Raw genomic sequence first — 18,751 nt, forward strand, 5'->3', positions numbered from 1 at the left:
TCTCTGTGCCTCAGTTTCCTCATCTGCTATCTAAGATTAAAAACAATACCGAGATAAAGACACGTGTGCTCCAATGTTCATTGCAGCTTTGCTCACGGTGGCCAAGACATGGAGACAACCAAAATGTCCTTCGATAGATGAATGGATAAAGAAGTTGTGGTATATATACACAATGGAATACTATTCGGCAGTAAGAAAAGATGATATAGGAACATTTGTGACAACATGGATGGATCTTGAGAGAGTAATGCTGAGCGAAACAAGTCACACAGAAAAAGCAGAGAACCATGTGATTTCACTGATATGTGGTATATAAACCAAAAACAACAAAAGAACAAGACAAACAAATGAGAAACAGAAACTCATAGACATAGACAATAGTTTAGTGGTTGCCAGAGGGTAAGGGGGGTGGGGGGTGGAGGGTGGGAGATGAGGGTAAGGGGGATCGAATATATGGTGATGGAAGGAGAACTGACTCTGGGTGGTGAACACACAATGGGATTTATAGATGATGTAATACAGAATTGTACACCTGAAATCTATGTAATTTTACTAACAATTGTCACCCCAATAAATTTAATTAAAAAAAAAAAAGATAAAACAAACAAACAAACAAAAAACAATACTTACTTCACGGGATTTGGAGAAAGTTAAAACAAGTCAATACATGTAAAGCACTTGGAATTGGGACTGGCCTATTAAAAGCATTCAACACATAAGTTATTTTTTAGAATTGTTTTTCATATTTGAATCTCGTCTAAAAACCATGCCTGCATTTCAGTCAAAAGAAATTACACTACAAAGAATTTGACTTTTAAATCTCAGAATCAGGTTTCACTATTATTTTTCACTAAGTACATGACTTATATGCACCTAACAGAGTTGATAAATATGTAACACAAAAACTATTGGAAATGCAGTGAAGACTTGATTAAAAAATACATAAACAGAAGCTTTACATAAGCCTTTTTAAGTATCAAATAGCCCAAGTATGCCAAAAACAAAAACGTATAAAAAATGCAAACAACAAACTTTAAAAAAATATATAAACACTTTCTTTGCTAAATAATGTGAATTCTTTATAATCACAGAACATGTACAAAAATTGACCATGTACTTATCCACATACACATCATATATTATTCAAAATATTGCAGACAATGTTCTTTTATCACAATCAAACAAAACCAGAAATAAAAAAGTAACCAAAAATGTTATTGAGAATTAAGAACTCATTGATAATCCATGGGTAGAAAGGAATCAAAACAAATTATAAATTATAACAATACTATAGATATAAGCAATAAAATAGAGAAATTTCGTTTGAATCTGTTCAATGAAAAAATGTGTGTGTGTGTGTGTGTGTGTGTGTGAGAGAGAGAGAAAGAGAGAGAGAGAGAGAGAGAGAGAGAGAAATTAGAAAACAGAAAGGACACATTCAGAAAAAATTGAAATAAGTATGTATGAAAATATACATGTATATGGCAACCAATTTAACTCAGGGGAAAGAAATAATTCCCTAGAAAAGATAAAAGGTATTAAAAACTAAAACAAATAGAATTAAAAAGCTTGAATAGTTTCCATAAAAAGTTGAAAGAAGTTTTTAAAAGTCACCATTTTTAAAGAGACCAGGACCAGGTGGTTTGGCCAGTGAATTCCATCTAGTTTTTAAGGAGCAAGGAATTCTAATATTGTTGAAACTAATCCAGGCCATAGAAAAATATTAAAATCTTTCCTATTTATGTAATGAAGTTAATGTTATCTTAGTATCCAAACCTGATGATAATAAAAGTACAAAAACTATATAAACTATAATTCAATGCAATTAAATAAAATATAAGCTTCAGCAATGTAGCAAAAGGATAATATATTAGGTTGGTGCAAAAGTAATTGCAGTTTAGAAGGTTAAAAATAAAGGCAAAAACCACAATTACTTTTGCACCAACCTAATAATATGACCAAGTAGAGTTCACTTCAGCAACACCAGAATGGTTCAATATCAGGAAATGTATCATCATCATCACTAATTACATCAACAAATTGAAGGACAAACCATACGATTACAATAACGAAGGAAAAAAAAGTATTTCATAAAAATTCAGTCATTCCTTACAAGAACAAGGTAATTTAGTTACCAAATAAAAGTGTTAAACACAACAGTTCTGAACGACAACATTAATACACACAGACATAATTAATCCTTAGACTTCTCTGATTAAATGCCTGAGAGACTCTTAATATAGCAAACTATGGTGAAGTTTGAAAGTGGGAATTGAGAAAGAAGGACAAATTTTAAATTTTCTATATATTTATCTCAAACACACACACATAAGCATATGCATATCTATATATACATTCACATATGTAAATACCATCAAAGCCATACATAAAAATGTATGTCTATCCCCTCACAGATAACACATACAACAAATCCTACATTTGTATTTAGTCTATGTTAAAATACGAGTTTACCTGTTTGGGCAGTCGGAACAAGGAATTCTTATAGAAAATGTCCTTAGCCTGGCTCCATGTACCATCAATGATGATGATTGTAGAAGGATAAACAGGAGAATCTAATATAAATTCTTCCAAATTAGCAGCTTCATCCCCTGGATATAATATTAATGTACCAGACCTCCGACAAACAGCTGAAAGTTCAGGATCTCTAAAAGTTTTTAAAAGAAAATCTTTATTAGCTTATTGGGAACAAAAAGTTTACTATTCTTATTGAACTTCATTCAAAAATACATATCAAAGCATTGTGGTGCTGGAGATGTAATAATAAATGAGATAGCTTCTGTCAGCTGAATAAAAAACAACCTTGAGGGGAAAGGAGACAAGTTAAAGAGTTAATTAAAGACAATAAATGGCATTTTCTTCAAACCGATAAATGGCATCTACAACAATGTACAGCCAATATCTTATTTAACAATGTTCCTTGAGATGTGGATCCAGGTAAAGATGTTGGCTTTCACCAATCCTAATACACATTGTTCTGAAAGTCCCAATTATTGCAATAAGGCAAGAAAAAGGAATAGAAGACATACAAAATCACAAAGGAAGAAGTATAAATGACCTTATTTGCATTTAATAATACTACTTACACAGAAAGTCCTAGGGAATCTACAGAACATTTTATACAACTAAGATGAATTTAGAAAGTCGCTGCATAGAGATTGATATGCAAAACCCAATTGTTTTCTTGTATACTAGAGGCAAAAAATTTTTGAAAATAAGTATTTTTAAATTCCATTTACAAAGGATACCTAAAGTAAATGTCTCAGAATCATTCCCCCATCGTTATATCACATACTCTAACAAAAGCATAAATTAATCATTCAATTACCAGATTAATATTAATTCAATAATGTTAATCAGCTTTAGTTTAAAGTCCATCAGGAATAATAATTTACTGAGTAAGCACTATATTAGGCACCATGGAAAAAACTAAACTACTTAATATAATGGACTCAAGCTTGGCTATTTGGAAAAGGTCAAGCTTCTCATCCTCAAGCTCGCTCGTTGAAGGGTTCAATAGCCAAACGTCTGGGATGACCCAGATAGTTTCCATTTCTACCACCATAAATGCATACCACTTTTGCACTAAAATAACCTAGATCCAAGTTGACAGATTAGGTGTAACAATATATGCACATCCACCAAAGGATGAGAGAGAAACTATCATTATAAAGAGTTTCTGTGTGAAAGCAGGGTCACAGAGTTAATGATGTGGCTTCTCCCCATGTAGAGAGCTCTGGATCTCACTTCCATGCCCAACAAAATTGCAAAACTCCCAACAGCAGCACCAAGCCCAGAGCAAACCTCTCCTTTGAGGGTAACCCAATGCAAAATCTGCAACAGAAAATTCTACATGAGAAAAGTGTCTAACAAACAGTTTCAGAGAAGAGAGAAGATGATTTTATAAAGTTCTAATATGATTTCATTTTCATACCATAAAGAAAATAATAAAGAAAGCTAAAATAATAAAGGAAGGAAAAAGTTTGATTCCCTGAACTTGGTGTTAGTACTGGTCTTAGAATTTTCATAAGTGAACTGAAAAAGAAATTTCCGTATTTTCAAGGGAAAATAAATTTTGCATCTAAAAATATATTGAATTGTGTACACAGGATCAAAGTAATTTGTGAAGGCTTTGTGAATGGGCAGAAAAGCAATAAGTATGCTTCAAAGGTAAGAAATGATTTGTAGAAAAATTGAAATATATATACAGTATATAAGATATAGTTCTGATAACGTGTTCTATCACAGAGTGAAATACGATCCAAGAACATCAGAGAACCATCAATGGAGATATCAACTAATGGGCTGCTGCATCTAAAAATACTGGACCAAATCACAAGGAATATTTTAAATATAACAGAAGATGTTTTATCCTTTAAAAAAATATATGATGTACTTATAACTAGAATACTAAGTATAGTTCTCGTCACTATACCTTAGGAAAGCCTTAATGGGCTAAAAATGGATAGGTATGTGTTTATTTATATAAATGTATATCATATATAATTATTAAAAAAGAAGAAAAACTGAACAAAACCTAATACAAGTATCCCACCATCTTGAACAAAAATGAAATAAACATTAAATATATATACTTTCTAGGCCCAATATAATAATATTAGTATAGAATTCAGATAATGCAATCACTGCTCTGTTTATTCCACTTTGGTCTGTTTTGGGGGAATGTTTTTATTTGTTTTGCTTTATCTTGTACTATTTTGAGGAGAAGGCAGAACTTAAATTTGTTCACCACTTCCAATGTACCATGTTGTAGGTCGAATGGATAAGCTGAAGAAAACCATTTTTAAAGATCTATGTAGTTAACAATTTTAAATTGCCCTAAAAGTTAATTTACCTTTCTTCACTGAAGCGACGACCAATCTTGACTTTACACTTGTCCTGGGGTAGGCATGCTGCTAGTAGAGGAACTGTCCGCAACACTTTGCTTTCCTTTAATTAAAAAAATATTAAAACATAGATTTTTAACTATACACACTTTTAAAAATTTTATCATGAACATTTGTTTCAGAACATTATATAGAAGTTTTACAAAACTTCTACTACAGAACACAGTTTAATAGAAAGATCTATAGTTTCTCTGATTTACAATATTAAATATTATACACCTGTACATTTTTATTCTATTTAGGTATGTTTAAGATTTACTGATCAAACCAGATAACATTAAATTACAAGATAATAAAAAATGTAAAACTTGTGTTTAAATTAAATCATTTATTCTGACAAACTTTTTATTTCAACAGTAATTACATATTGTAGCATTTCAACTTGAAGATAATTGCCTAGATCTTTATATCCGGAAAGCAAGAACGTGTTCAAAAAAAAAAAAAAAACAAAAAGAAAACAACAGGGTATATCAAAGGCACACAAAACCAATCTGAAAGAGCTCCCAACAGCCAAACTGGAACAATTTGAGCAACAAAATAGGTAACATAGTATTTGGATTACAACCAAAGTATAAAATAAATATAGAGTTCAGATTGATATAAGAGATGATTGAAAAAATAAATAAATGGGAGAGAAGAGACAAATCTCCCTTATAGAAGAATTCCAAGTAATAAACGTACATACTCCCCACTCCAGGAGGTGGAATTTATTAATCTCTCCCTCCTACTTGAGTGTGGGCTGGATTTATGGCCTTACTTCCAAAGAATAAAGAGTACTGGGTGGCCAGTTGGCTCAGTGGTTTGAGTGCAGTGCTCGTAACACCAAGGTTACCAGTTTGGTTCCCACATTGGCCAGTGGGCTGTGCCCTCCACAACTAGATTGAAAAACAGTGACTTGACGTGGAGCTGATGGGTCCTGGAAAAACACACTGTTCCCCAATATTCCCCAATTTAAAAAATAATTTAAAATTTTTAAAAAAAGAATAAAGAGTACTGACATGGAAAAAAATAAAAACTTTAGAATGGAGAAATCTGGTAACCATTTCTATAAGTTCCATTAACTCTCACAAGTGATTTTTTTCAACGTCCTACCTTCCAACACTAAAATCACTTTTCTTGCTGTCACAAGAATTCTATCCGTAACCCCACTACAGCCAGGTGATTAGCTACTGTGCCTTGGCCTCACACCTTTCTTGGTTATTTTGGTCTATATTGCTCAGACACTCTGGCTCTTCTCTACTGGTCCAACTGGGAAAGTCATGCTTGATCAAATTAAGTAACAGAGCCACTCTCTAATCAGTTTATCGACATACAGTACAATGTTATCTTTATAATAGCTATATAATCCTACTTATATACAAGTATATCCTCACAGTGATAATTTGACTATTTTTGCTTCTGCAAAAAATGACAATGTCCCTAAAGAATAGCAATATTACTTACTTTCCATTAGGAATATCAATTATTTAACAAATTAATACACAAAACAGTAATGTTACATATGATTTTACTATATTAAAAACAAATTTATAATTACATTATTTGTTTATAACAAATATCTTTTACTGTGTCCGTTTTACTAATGATGAAACTGAAGCACAAAGAAGTTAATTAACTTGCCCAGTTATGGACTTTACAGAGCTGCGAAGGATTTCAACTCAAGCAGTCTGGCTCCTGAGCCCTTACTCATAACTACGTAATAAATGAGGATTCCGCTTTCCTACATCACTCCTTACCCTCCCATCTTCTAATATTTTTAATTAAATCAATAGACAGAGTTTACCTCATTACGGCTACATGTACGTTGTTCACAAGAGTCCAAGCAGTTTAACACAATCTTTCTTGTACAGCTTTTTGTTATTTTTGAGATAACTGTTTTGTTTTTACCCTTAAGTAATCTTCAAGATACATATGCCTACTCTTTGAAATGTACTCCATCAAGTCTTCTATTCCCAAAGGCACCTCCTACAGCCTATCCAAATGGTTTTCAATCACTTTTTAGGGAGAGTCATCAAATTGGCATATTCTTTTATTGAAAATAGTATGCCGAAACTAAGCACAAGGCAGCCCAGTATTATTGAGTTAGATTAAGATTGGAAAATTCCTTGAGTGATATGGAAAAACAATATAGATATACTTGTACTCATATATACATAATATACAACTGTAGCACACATAATTATGGACTGCTCACCTAAATTGTGAATTAACCATCGATGAATGGATGGATAGATGGAAGGAAGAAGGAAGAAGGGAGGGAGGGAGGGAAGGGAAGAAGGAAGGAAGGAAGGAAGGAAGGAAGGAAGGAAGGAAGGAAGGAAGGAAGGAAGGAAGAAAGGAAGGAAGGACTTGAAAACACTAAAATTTCCACAAATCAATGCAAATACCTACATTTTAAAAGCCATCTTAAGTCTGGAACCACACAATAATAAAAGGGCACCATACTATGATACTACAAAATGAAAACAGCATTCATCATCTAAAGTTAAGTTTTAGCCAACACTGTTATGGCCAGTAAACTACCATTTTATGTAAATTTGAGCTGCACAATGATGTAAGTTTAAATGCAATAAAATAATGCTAGTGACCAAACTGTCACAATTCTGACCACAGCATGTTGTTGTTAACATTAAAGAAAAGGTTGCCCTTGCAAGGCAAGTGAAAGCAAAAATAAATGAATGGGACTATATCAAACTAAAAAGCTTCTGCACAGCAAAAGAAACCAACAATAAAACAGGCAACCAACCAAATGGGAAAAGATATTTGCAAACAACACCTCTGATAAGGGGCTAATATCCAAAATTCATAAAGAACTCATACAACTCAACAACAAAAATACAAACAATCCAATTTAAAAATGGGTAGAGGACATGAACAAAAACTTCTCCCAAGAAGACATACAAATGGCCAACAGACTTATGAAAAAATGCTCAATTTCACTAGCTTCTAAGAAAATGCAAATCAAAACCACAAGGAGGTATCACCTCACACCCTTTAGAATGGCTATCATCAACAAGACAAATAATAACAAGTGTTGGAGAGGCTGTGGAGAAAAAGAAACCCTCATACACTGTTGGTGGGAATGGTGCAGCCGCTATGGAAGGAAGCACAGAGGTTCCTCAAAAACTTAAGAATAGAATTACCATATGATCCAGCAATCCCTAGCCTGGGTTTATACCCCCAAAATTTGAAAACATTCATCCATAAAGATATATGCATTCCAATGTTCACTGCAGCTTTATTTACGGTAGCCAAGACATGGAAACAACTAGTGTCCTTCCATAATGATTGGATAAAGAAGATGTGGTATATATACACAATGGAAAACTATTCTGCCATAATAAAAGAAGAAATACTGCCATTTGCAACAACATGGATGGATCCTAAGATCAACAAACTAAGTGAAATAAGTCAGACAAAAAAAAGTCAAGAACCATATGACTTCACTGATATGTGGAATATAAAACTCAAAGCAACAAACAATCAAGACAAACAAACAAAAACTCATAGACACAGACAACAGTTCAGTGATTACCAGAGGGTAAGGGGGAGAGAGGGCTGGTAGAAGAGGGTAAAGGGGATCAAGTATATGGTGATGGAAGGAGAACTGACTCTGGGTGGCGAGCACACAATGTGATATATAGATGATGTGTTACAGAAATCTACACTTGAAACCCATGTAATTTTACTAACAATTGTCACCCCTATAAATTTAATTTTAAAAAAAAGAAATTAAAAAAGGAAAAAATGTCACCCAACAAATAGAGTAATTAACAATTTGTGATAAAAGAATAAGTGTTTCTTCATTTGGAAAAGGAAAAAGACAGATTAATATCTTTCACATCTTTGTTAAAATCTTCAAGTGACATAAACTTCAGAAATTTAAAGAAAAAGGTCCTTCTTCAAAAGCCTGATTCAATACATACTGTCCTGAGTTCCTAAATGCTGGAATAGTTTTAACTTCAGTTTACACTGAACCCATTTGTACCATACATTGACTAGTTTTGTTTTAACTATAACTTGTGCTTCTCTATGACCTCCTTCACCCTGCTCTTCATTGCTGCAGTTAATCAAAAGTTACAAACACACATACACAACAGCACATGCATATTTCTCACTAATATAGGAAAGTATTAATTAAAAACTCTTCCATCACCATATTGGTGATGGAAGGAGAACTGATTCTGGGTGGTGAACACACAATGTGATATATAGATGCTGTATTATAGAAATGTACACTTGAAACATATGTAAGTTTAGTACCCAATGTCACCCCAATAAATTTTGTAAGAATTTATGAATAAAAAACCTCTTTATATACAACACATATACTATAAAATATACATGTCTGTTTCATTCATTTAAAAGACAAAATGTTTATTTTACATTCATTTTGTAACACTAAACTGCTGAGAGTTACTTCCATTTTAACAAGAAAAGATATCAATGAATGTAAGCTATGACAAAATTTTAAAAGCAATGATTTTCTTGGCTCTCTACTCACAAAAATCTTATTTTTTTTCCTTCACTCAAAATAGTTGGAATTCTAAATTTCTATACTAGTCAACAGTACCGTTTTTATGAAATAACACTGTTTTATGAAATAATATAGTTTTTACCTAGCTCCAAAGCACATGACACTATACCATCATATAATATATAAAAGAAACATTTTTTTTTCCCTAGTAGAATATATTTCTCATCAATTTATTTTCAGAAATGCAAATGATCTGGGAGGGATGAGTATGTTCATCGGTGTTTTCTCTTCTACACTAATATTCTCTTTGAAATTGTGTACTCTACAAAATCTTACTCACCTCCGCTGGATGCTGAATTACATACAAGTTGGTAGAGATGTGCAGAGGATGCAGTGGTAGAAATGGACACAAACACACTTTCTGAGGCCGGCTAAAGGGCAGAAACAAAAAGAATGCCTGTAAATGTCTAAAATACAATATGACAATAATCTCAAACTTGGACATAATCCAACTTCATTATATAAAGAGATTTGCTAAAGCTGCATTCTTTTAAAATGAAACACCAGGAAAGAATTTAATCACTCAGACTTTACATATGAGAATTTGGAAAAAGATTCAAGTAAACTTTTTACCATCAATATATATCAAAGTACCTCAAAAAATCTTGTCTTTACAAACAAAGAAACAAAAACTCATAGACACAGACAACAGTTCAGTGGTTACGAGAGGGTAAAGGGGAAGGGGGGTGCAGAAAAGGGTAAAGGGGGTCAAATATATGGTGATGGAAAGAGAACTGACTCTGGGTGGTGAACACACAACGTGATGTATAAATGGTACATTATAAAAATGTACACCTAAAACCTATATAATTTTACTAACCAATGTCACCTCAATAAATTTAATTAAAAAAAAAATATTGTATTAGTTATTGTTAATAGAATCATCATAAGTTACCACCATGGTCTTTTTATTCATGAGGCAACACTTCTATGAACTTGAATTCCAAATCAAGAGCAGATCTTATGTAAAAGAGAAACCTGGCAATTTTTCTAAATTGTCAGAAGTCGGAGGAAACAATACAATGATAAAATATTAGAATATAATTACCATCTAGAAGAGAGTTCTAATCAAACTTAGCCATCAATGAACATGGAGAACTTACCAATTGTGAGAAGAAACCCAAACAGGGGCCATCAAATTATATTTGGCTGGAATTATATCCACAGAGTGTCTGCCTTCTCTATTAAGTTTCCCTTCTGTTACTGTTTACTTTGTTTTTTCTGTTTTACTTTCTTTGAAGTGCTTTACTGTTGTTTCAGTAACACTTATGTTCATTACAAAATTCAGATGGAATAGAAAGGTATACTTCCCAGCTCAGTCCTCCACCCTCGGGCATTCTCTGCCCTAGGGGCAAACAATGACCTGATTCTTGTGTGTCCTTCCAAAGGAACTGTAGGGACTTACGTGGATACTTTACCATTAAATCCTATATTTGATATATATGAAATTCATCAAGCAGCCAGATAGAGTATATCATGGGAGTAAATTTTCACAATGATCACTACTACAGGAAGAGGTTGTATGCCATTACAATAGTATGCAAGTGAATGTCATATTAAAGGGAATTCCCAACAGCATACTTCCTACTGCAAAAGTGACAGCTATCAAAACATTCTTCAATTTTAATTAAGCAGAGTTATAGCCCAAGGTAACAAATGCTTATATTAATAAACCACAGAGTGAGTAAATTGGTTCGATTAAATCTACCACCTCATTCTGCAAGAAACTGTCTAACCTATAATCCTGCTGAATAAATTATCTAGATAACTTAGGCAGTGGTAGAAAGGTAGAAATGTGTTGACAACATGACCCCACTCCCCTCTCCAGCACTGAACCTAAAGTGGATGGTTAACCCAAGGAAAACCAATATCCTCGCTTTCCAGTGACATCTGAAATGATGCAGTGACATTATTCTGCCCTACACTGGATTCCCCTCTCAGGAAAGTGAGCAGATTTGTAGAGATGGAGAGAGTCATTCAGTGGTCACAAGAGGAGCAAACACAAAGAGGAGCAGACAGTGATTGATGGAACTTAGATGTACTGACAAACAGATCAAGGGCTGAAGTTGGAAAGGATTCCTCAGTCAGTAGAAGAATAGTAGGATAATGTACATTCAAGTTCTAAAATCTTAAGTTTCTGACTTTTTTTTATAGGAAATTCTGCATATGACTGAAATGCACAATCAGATGTCAGTAAAATTCTTTTATAAAATGTAAGTTAAGATCAGATGAAGCCATTTAAAAATTTCAAATTTAGTTGAATATCAACTTTAAAATCTATAAACTATATAATTGTAAGAATATAAAAGAATGCAAAAAAAAAAAAAAAAAATCAAATGCCCTATGCAGGAAACATCCACGTAGCACCAGAGCCAAAGAACTCCAAAATCCAATCAAATAAACAAGCTGGGTAGAAGCTACAGACTTCTGTGAGTAGCAAAAAACCATGCAAATAAACACTGAAAATAACATCTTTAGCTCATGATATTTACAGTGGTAATAAAAGTTCTTAGCATGATAGTTAGGATAGTTCAAAGAACTGCTCTGGATATTGGTAGCTCTGGGTTTCATGTCTGACCAAAACCTCTGTTCATTAAAAAAAAAAAATTGTTTTAAACTCCCAGTTATCTGGGATGGTAATTTCCTTACTGAAAAGACATCTTTGAGCTTTAGGAATATTCAGAATTAAGTAGTTTGGAAAATTCCACTTCTTCTAGGATGATAGTGAAAGTTGCTTCATAGACCCCCTCTCCAGTGAAACAAGCAAAACTGACAAAAACTATTTTTAAAAACAACCATTTAAAGTCTCTGGAAATTGCCCTAAGGATGCATTCGAAAAAAGAAACATTATTCAACAAAATCTACTAAGATTTGGTATTGGCATAGTTTGTGGCATGCAATGTAAGTTACATGAGGGCAAGAACTTGGCCTATTTTTTTGACTTTTATATCCCAGCCTCTAGCACAGTAAGCTATCAATAAATACTGTTGAATACATGAAGCAATGCCTAGATGCCTTTCTCCTCCTACATAATTTCTTATCTATCCCTTTATTTTCTTACATATCAAATACTGATCTCTTCTTCACTTCCTCTCTAATATTTAAGCGATTAGTTTCTATTACAAATGAAATTCAGAATCTCAAATCTTTCTTTGTTATAATTTGTAATCATTCTATAAGCAATAGCACGTAAGAGGCAAAAATATTTACTGAAGAAAATATTTACTAATTTAAAAAGCAGCTAAGCACTTTATGAGTAAACATTGTAACTATGATTCAAGCTAAAATTAACTGTTTTGGCTTATGCTTTGACATTATCATAAAACATCATTACTTATTTTAAAGCATGTCCTCTTTATTAATCTAAGTCTAATTACAATTACCTCCAACTAATAAAACTATAATTCTTTAAGACATTTTGCATTCCAATTGATCAACTTTATATTTAGCAAGTTACTTTACAATAAGAATTTGCACTTGTTACTTTAACAGTTATTTTCTCATACTTTCCTTCTCCATAATGGTCTGCACATACAGCACTGGTGACTAGCTGTCCAAACGTTAAACATCTCTTACCAAATTAGTGGATAAGTGCACAGTAAATGCTTTCCTCATACTAAAATCTTTTTCCAAAGAACAAAAACACTCCCTACATACTTAACTCTTTAATATTTAAAATCGATAATACATTAAATAATTTATAAATTCAGCAATTTTTTTATTATGTTAGTTTCAGGTGTACAAAACAACACAATGATTAGACATTTACACCCCTCACAAAGTGATAACCCCCCCAAGTCTACTACCCTCCTGACATCGTATATAGCTGTTACAATACCACTGACTATATTCCCTATGCTGTACAATAAATTCAGCAAATTTTTATTCAAATATTTACTGTACACCTAACTACGTGCCGGACATTAGGCACTAAGGACAACAAAACAAAGATTCCTGCCCTCATGGAGCTTATCTGTTCTCACTATTCCAGAAAAAATTATTTTAAAGTTCCTTCAGAGAGTAAGGGGGTAGAAGGGTGGTAGATGAGGGCAAACGGGATCAAATACATGGCGATGGAAAAACTGCCTCTGGGTGGTGAACACACGATGCGATATATAGATGATGTATTACAGAACCGTACACCTGAAATCTATGTAACTTTACTAACCGCTGTCACCCCCAATCAACTTTTTTTTTTTTTTTTTTTTTTCTCGTTTTTATGACAGTGACTTTTATTATGTTACTAGCTTCAAGAACAATTAAATCAGCGGGAACATAAAGACAAGTATCTGTTGGCTTTTTCGCTTTTCAGAATATGAAGTTATATCCAGAGAAAATGGGTCATTCAGTGGGAAGAACAAGTTCATTCAAATTACAAATCAAACCTTCTCCACAGTAGAAAATCTAAAACCAGACACAAGGTAAGCCACCAAGTGCCACTGCAGGTAAATTCTGAGAGTGCAAAAGTCCTACCAGAGGAATGAAATGACATCATCCCTCTGTGTCTTAAGGGAGGACCTACTGTGCATTTCAGTCTTTGGCTTTCCATACACAGCACTAGATACCTTTACCGTCATGTTTTACAAATATGCAAGTTATTGCTGGGGATACAAGAGCTAATAAGATGGTCTTGTAAGCTGACAGTATAGCTGGGAACATTGAAAAATAGAAGGCCATTAGTACCAAATGTTGACACTAATACCAAAATTTAGATAAGGAACAGTCTGTGGACCAGAGACACCTATGGTGTGCATGATGTAAACTAAATTTGAAGCACAGAAGAATTTAGCTGGCATGCCAGAAAAGGGAGGGCAAGGAAATAAAAGCCATGCGATAAATATAGGTGAAAGTTTATAATAGTTAATGCTTAAAATAACTAGAGACTAGTCCCAGACACGGCAATACTTTGTTTTGGGGCCTTTTTATCACAAACAAATGATAATAGATTTTTGAAACAAGAAATGAATAATATTAGCATTGACCTACGATAAACAACTTTTCTTGGTATTCATTATTACACATTGATACGAGGTTGTTTATATTACTGCATAGTTTTGTGATTTTTCCCCCAAAATAAACTTTAATTTAAAAAATAGCCACGTGCAAAATTGAAACTGGACTGCTATTTGTCACCATGTACCAAAATTAATTCAAAATGGATCAAAGACTTAACCATAAGACCTGACACAATAAACTGCATAAAAGAAAACATAGGTACTAAACTTATGGACCTTGGGTTCAAAGAGCATTTTATGAATTTGACTCCAAAGACAATGGAAGTAAAAGCTAAAATAAACAAATGGGACTATATGAAACTTAAAAGCTTCTGCACAGCAAAAGAAACCATCGACAAAATAAAGAGGCAACCAACTGAATGGGAGAAGATTTTTGCAAACAGTGCCTCTGATAAGTCTAACATCCAAAAAATACAAGGAACTCATGCAACTCAACTACAAAAAAACAAACAACCCAAATGAAAAATGGGCAGAGGACCTGGAGAGACATTTCTCCAAAGAGGACATACAAATGGCAAATAGACATATGAAAAAATGTTCAACGTCACTAATCATCAGAGAAATGCAAATCAAAACCACAATGAGATATCACCTCACCCCAGTCAGAATGGCTATCATCAACAAGACAAATAGTAACAAGTGTTGGAGAAGCTGTGGAGAAAAAGGAACCCTCCTACACTGTTGGTGGGAATGCAGACTGGTCCACCTGTTATGGAAGGCAGTGTGGAGGTTCCTCAAAAAATTATGAATAGAATTACCATATGACCCAGCAATCCCTCTCCTGGGTATCTACCAAAAAAATCTGAAAACATTTATACATAAAGACATGTGTGCTCCAATGTTCATTGCAGCTTTGCTCACGGTGGCCAAGACATGGAAGCAACCAAAATGTCCTTCTACAGATGAATGGATAAAGAAGTTGTGGTATATATACACAATGGAATACTATTCGGCGGTAAGAAAAGATGATATAGGAACATTTGTGACAACATGGATGGATCTTGAGAGTGTAATGCTAAGTGAAATAAGTCAGACAGAAAAAGCAGAGAACCATGTGATTTCACTGATATGTGGTATATAAACCAAAAACAACAAAAGATCAAGACAAACAAATGAGAAACAAAAACTCAGACACAGAAAATAGTTTAGTGGTTACCAGAGGGTAAGGGGGGTGGGGGGTGGGAGATGAGGGTAAAGGGGATCAAATATATGGTGATGGAAGAACTGACTCTGGGTAGTGAACACACAATGGGATTTATAGATGATGTAATACAGAATTGTACACCTGAAATCTATGTAATTTTACTAACAATTGTCACCCCAATAAATTAAAAAAAAAAAAAAAAAAAAAATATATATATATATATATATATATATATATATGTATGTAAAATTTAAAAAGTTCCTTGCTTCCTATGAACTATTACAGTTGACGGGAAAATATAGCAGATAACTACACATCAAAACTGATTATTTATAAATAATAAACATTTATTTTAAAATAAAAAGTAAACCACTTCTAAAATGTATACAGATCTGAAGAAGAAAAATTAGTATCTGAAGAAATTTCCACTGGTCAATTGAGTATAGATTTGGAAAATAACTATAAGATATGTCGCTGACAATGTCATTGTCTTGCTATTTGATCTTGAGCACATCACAGGTTTTCAATTTCCTCCTTCATAAAACTAGTAATAAGGCACCAAGAAACTTCTGGGGAATAACTACTGAATCGCAGACAAATTTTATAAAAATGTAATCATTTATGACTATTATTTTTTAGCTAATGTATAATGGAATGACCAAAGTAAGAGCTAAGATTTTTTTCCTTCTTCCCCATTTACAATGCACTGCAAATGTATTATAAATACTGGTTTCCATCAGTGGAGTTTATCTTCTTTAAAATCTATACAACCCAATTAATGTTAATTATATTCTTAAAATATAAATTGAATTTTCAAATAATTTCCCTGAGGGAATTTTATGAAATAAGTTTTTTCTTCTTTTCTCATTAAGGATTACAGGAATAAATATGTAGGCTTCCTGTCAGACTAAGGAGAGTGACTGGCTTCCGAAGTGAATGATATAATACAAGGGTAATCTGTCACTCTGGGCATGCTATCTCTGACAGCCTGTAGGCAAATGAAATTATATTTGACATATGACTAGAGATGCTAGGACCTACAAAAAAAATCTTTCAAAAGTTTAATTAAATGTCTTACATAATTCATTGAAAGCTACTTTTCTCATAGTACTAATTTTAACCAAGAAAATCTCACATAGGCAAACTTTAAAGATTAGTGGAGTTTACAAGCATTACTATTTTTACAGGATTTTTCACCCACTAAAATAAAGGAAATGTCGAACCCAGAAAAAATAGTGCACCTCAAATTTACCAACATTCACCAAAATTTTTATAGTCCCAACAGAGTGAAAAAGCAAAGAACAAAGATTACATAGCCTTTAATAGATCAGATGAATAAAGACACTACATTACACATAAAAATGCCAACAACTTTCTAATTTTAAAATTTGTAGAAAAATTAAATACCACAGTGCCCTCTATTGTCATGTTAAAGAAACTTTAAAATCTGTATAATAAATTCTAGTTTTCAAATTTCTGAAACTATATTCAATATAACCAATTAAAGAAACAGCTTTTCATTATTAATATAATATTATAAACTTTCATCTCATAAGGAAAAGAAACACAGGTAACATCTACCATGTCTGACCGCTTCAAGTATAAATACCAATAATATTCTCATACTCCCCAAAACTATCTTTATCACTACACTGTTCTATTTTATAATTGCCTTCAAGGAGTAATGATAGGCTGAGGAGGTTAAAAAAACATCACTGTTATAGAAGAGGAAGTTACTCTACAAAGAGAATAAATATCTTTAGATGAGACTTTCAGAGACCTGTGCTCCAGAGGGCATGCCTAAAGCACAGGTCTCCAAAGTGGGTTAAGGAAAATGACCCAGTGAGGTGCAAAAGAAAATATTATCACTTCATTTATAACTCAACATTACTAATAATTACTATATAAAATAATACAGATAATACTCCTTCCTTAGGTTGGCGTATCAAATGCTAATGCATCAGTACATGTGACATCCTGATGGAACAGGAGTTCTGTAACATGGAATGTTAACAATGGCACCCGCAGAGAATCCATACTGAAGAAAATCTAATTACACAATCACAATGAACAAGTATATGGCAGAGCTGCTTCTTACTCCCAGTTCAAACTCTTCATTAGTGTTAAAAATCTAATCAGATATGACAGTAACTTTAAAAAGTAGAAATTATTTGTACCGTGGATTCACATTTTACAATCATTAACAATGAATCTCACCATAAGTATATACTCATATTATGCCTCAAAATAATGGATAATGATAGTATGATTCCATCACAATTAGCAAGACTTTTTTTTTTTTTTGACAGATCCTGTCTCAGATTTATTTGTACAAATAGCACAGGAGGACACCAGCCCCACGCAGACAGCAACCCAGGGATCACACCAGACCTTTCATAAGTGCTTTGAATAAGCCACTGATTTTGATACCTTTTCATAGGCACATCGGCAGACAGAGGGAGCAAGACATTTTTAAATAGTGTACTTCACCAATATCTCTTCCTTTTTAATATCTATTTTTGTGTATGTTTTATGAGGCCCATCATATATTAATATATAATAAATGTATATAATCACAGGTTAATATACCTATTAGATATACCATAGTTAAACAGCATAGGTAGTATACCTATTAGAATTACATCCTATATTTTTTAACCAGCTATGGTATGTAATCAAAACAATTTAGAGATCACTGGCCTAGGGATAAGCTTGTTCCTACTATAGGGCCTATAATTAAGAAAAAATTTAGTAAGTTTTATTATAACTAAAGAAGCCTTCAGAGGAATCAGATGCCTGGAAAACAAAAGCCTTGGGTACAGAGAGGTGACTATATACAGCAGCTATATAAAGCCCCTACGAAAACTGCAACGACAAAGTGACAGATCAACTAAGACTGAGGATCTTACCTTAAAGTAAGCATCTATGCTGTTATGTTATTATTTACTTTCTCCTCTTCTATAGAAATAAACAAATATTAAAAGTAGCAAACATCTTTCTTAATAGCAAATTAACTTCATCACTTTTCTGAAACTCTTACACTTTCAGAATTTGTCTTAAATATTAGTTACTTAGATACGTTTTCTCTCACATTCAATTCACTATAAATTCTAGAGAAAACAATTTCTTA

The 18,751-nt window shown here is 33.0% G+C and overlaps 1 protein-coding gene across 2 annotated transcripts in view; it reads right to left on the reverse strand.

Moving 5' to 3' along the window:
* The window catches only part of DTWD2 (DTW motif tRNA-uridine aminocarboxypropyltransferase 2), a 113,109-nt gene that overhangs the window by 68,173 nt on the left and 26,185 nt on the right, over nucleotides 1-18,751 (reverse strand). For both annotated transcript variants that reach the window (XM_019746522.3, XM_074328577.2), the window contains exons 2-4: nucleotides 9,743-9,833; nucleotides 4,874-4,968; nucleotides 2,473-2,665 (exon numbers count right to left, since the gene is read on the reverse strand). In XM_019746522.3, the coding sequence (XP_019602081.3) occupies nucleotides 2,473-2,665; nucleotides 4,874-4,968; nucleotides 9,743-9,833 (379 nt within the window). The remainder of the gene's footprint in view (nucleotides 1-2,472; nucleotides 2,666-4,873; nucleotides 4,969-9,742; nucleotides 9,834-18,751) is intronic.

This window comes from Rhinolophus sinicus, chromosome 3 (assembly GCF_057876585.1).
Source record: "Rhinolophus sinicus isolate RSI-liver-muscle chromosome 3, RSI-T2T, whole genome shotgun sequence".
Lineage (NCBI taxonomy): Eukaryota > Metazoa > Chordata > Mammalia > Chiroptera > Rhinolophidae > Rhinolophus > Rhinolophus sinicus.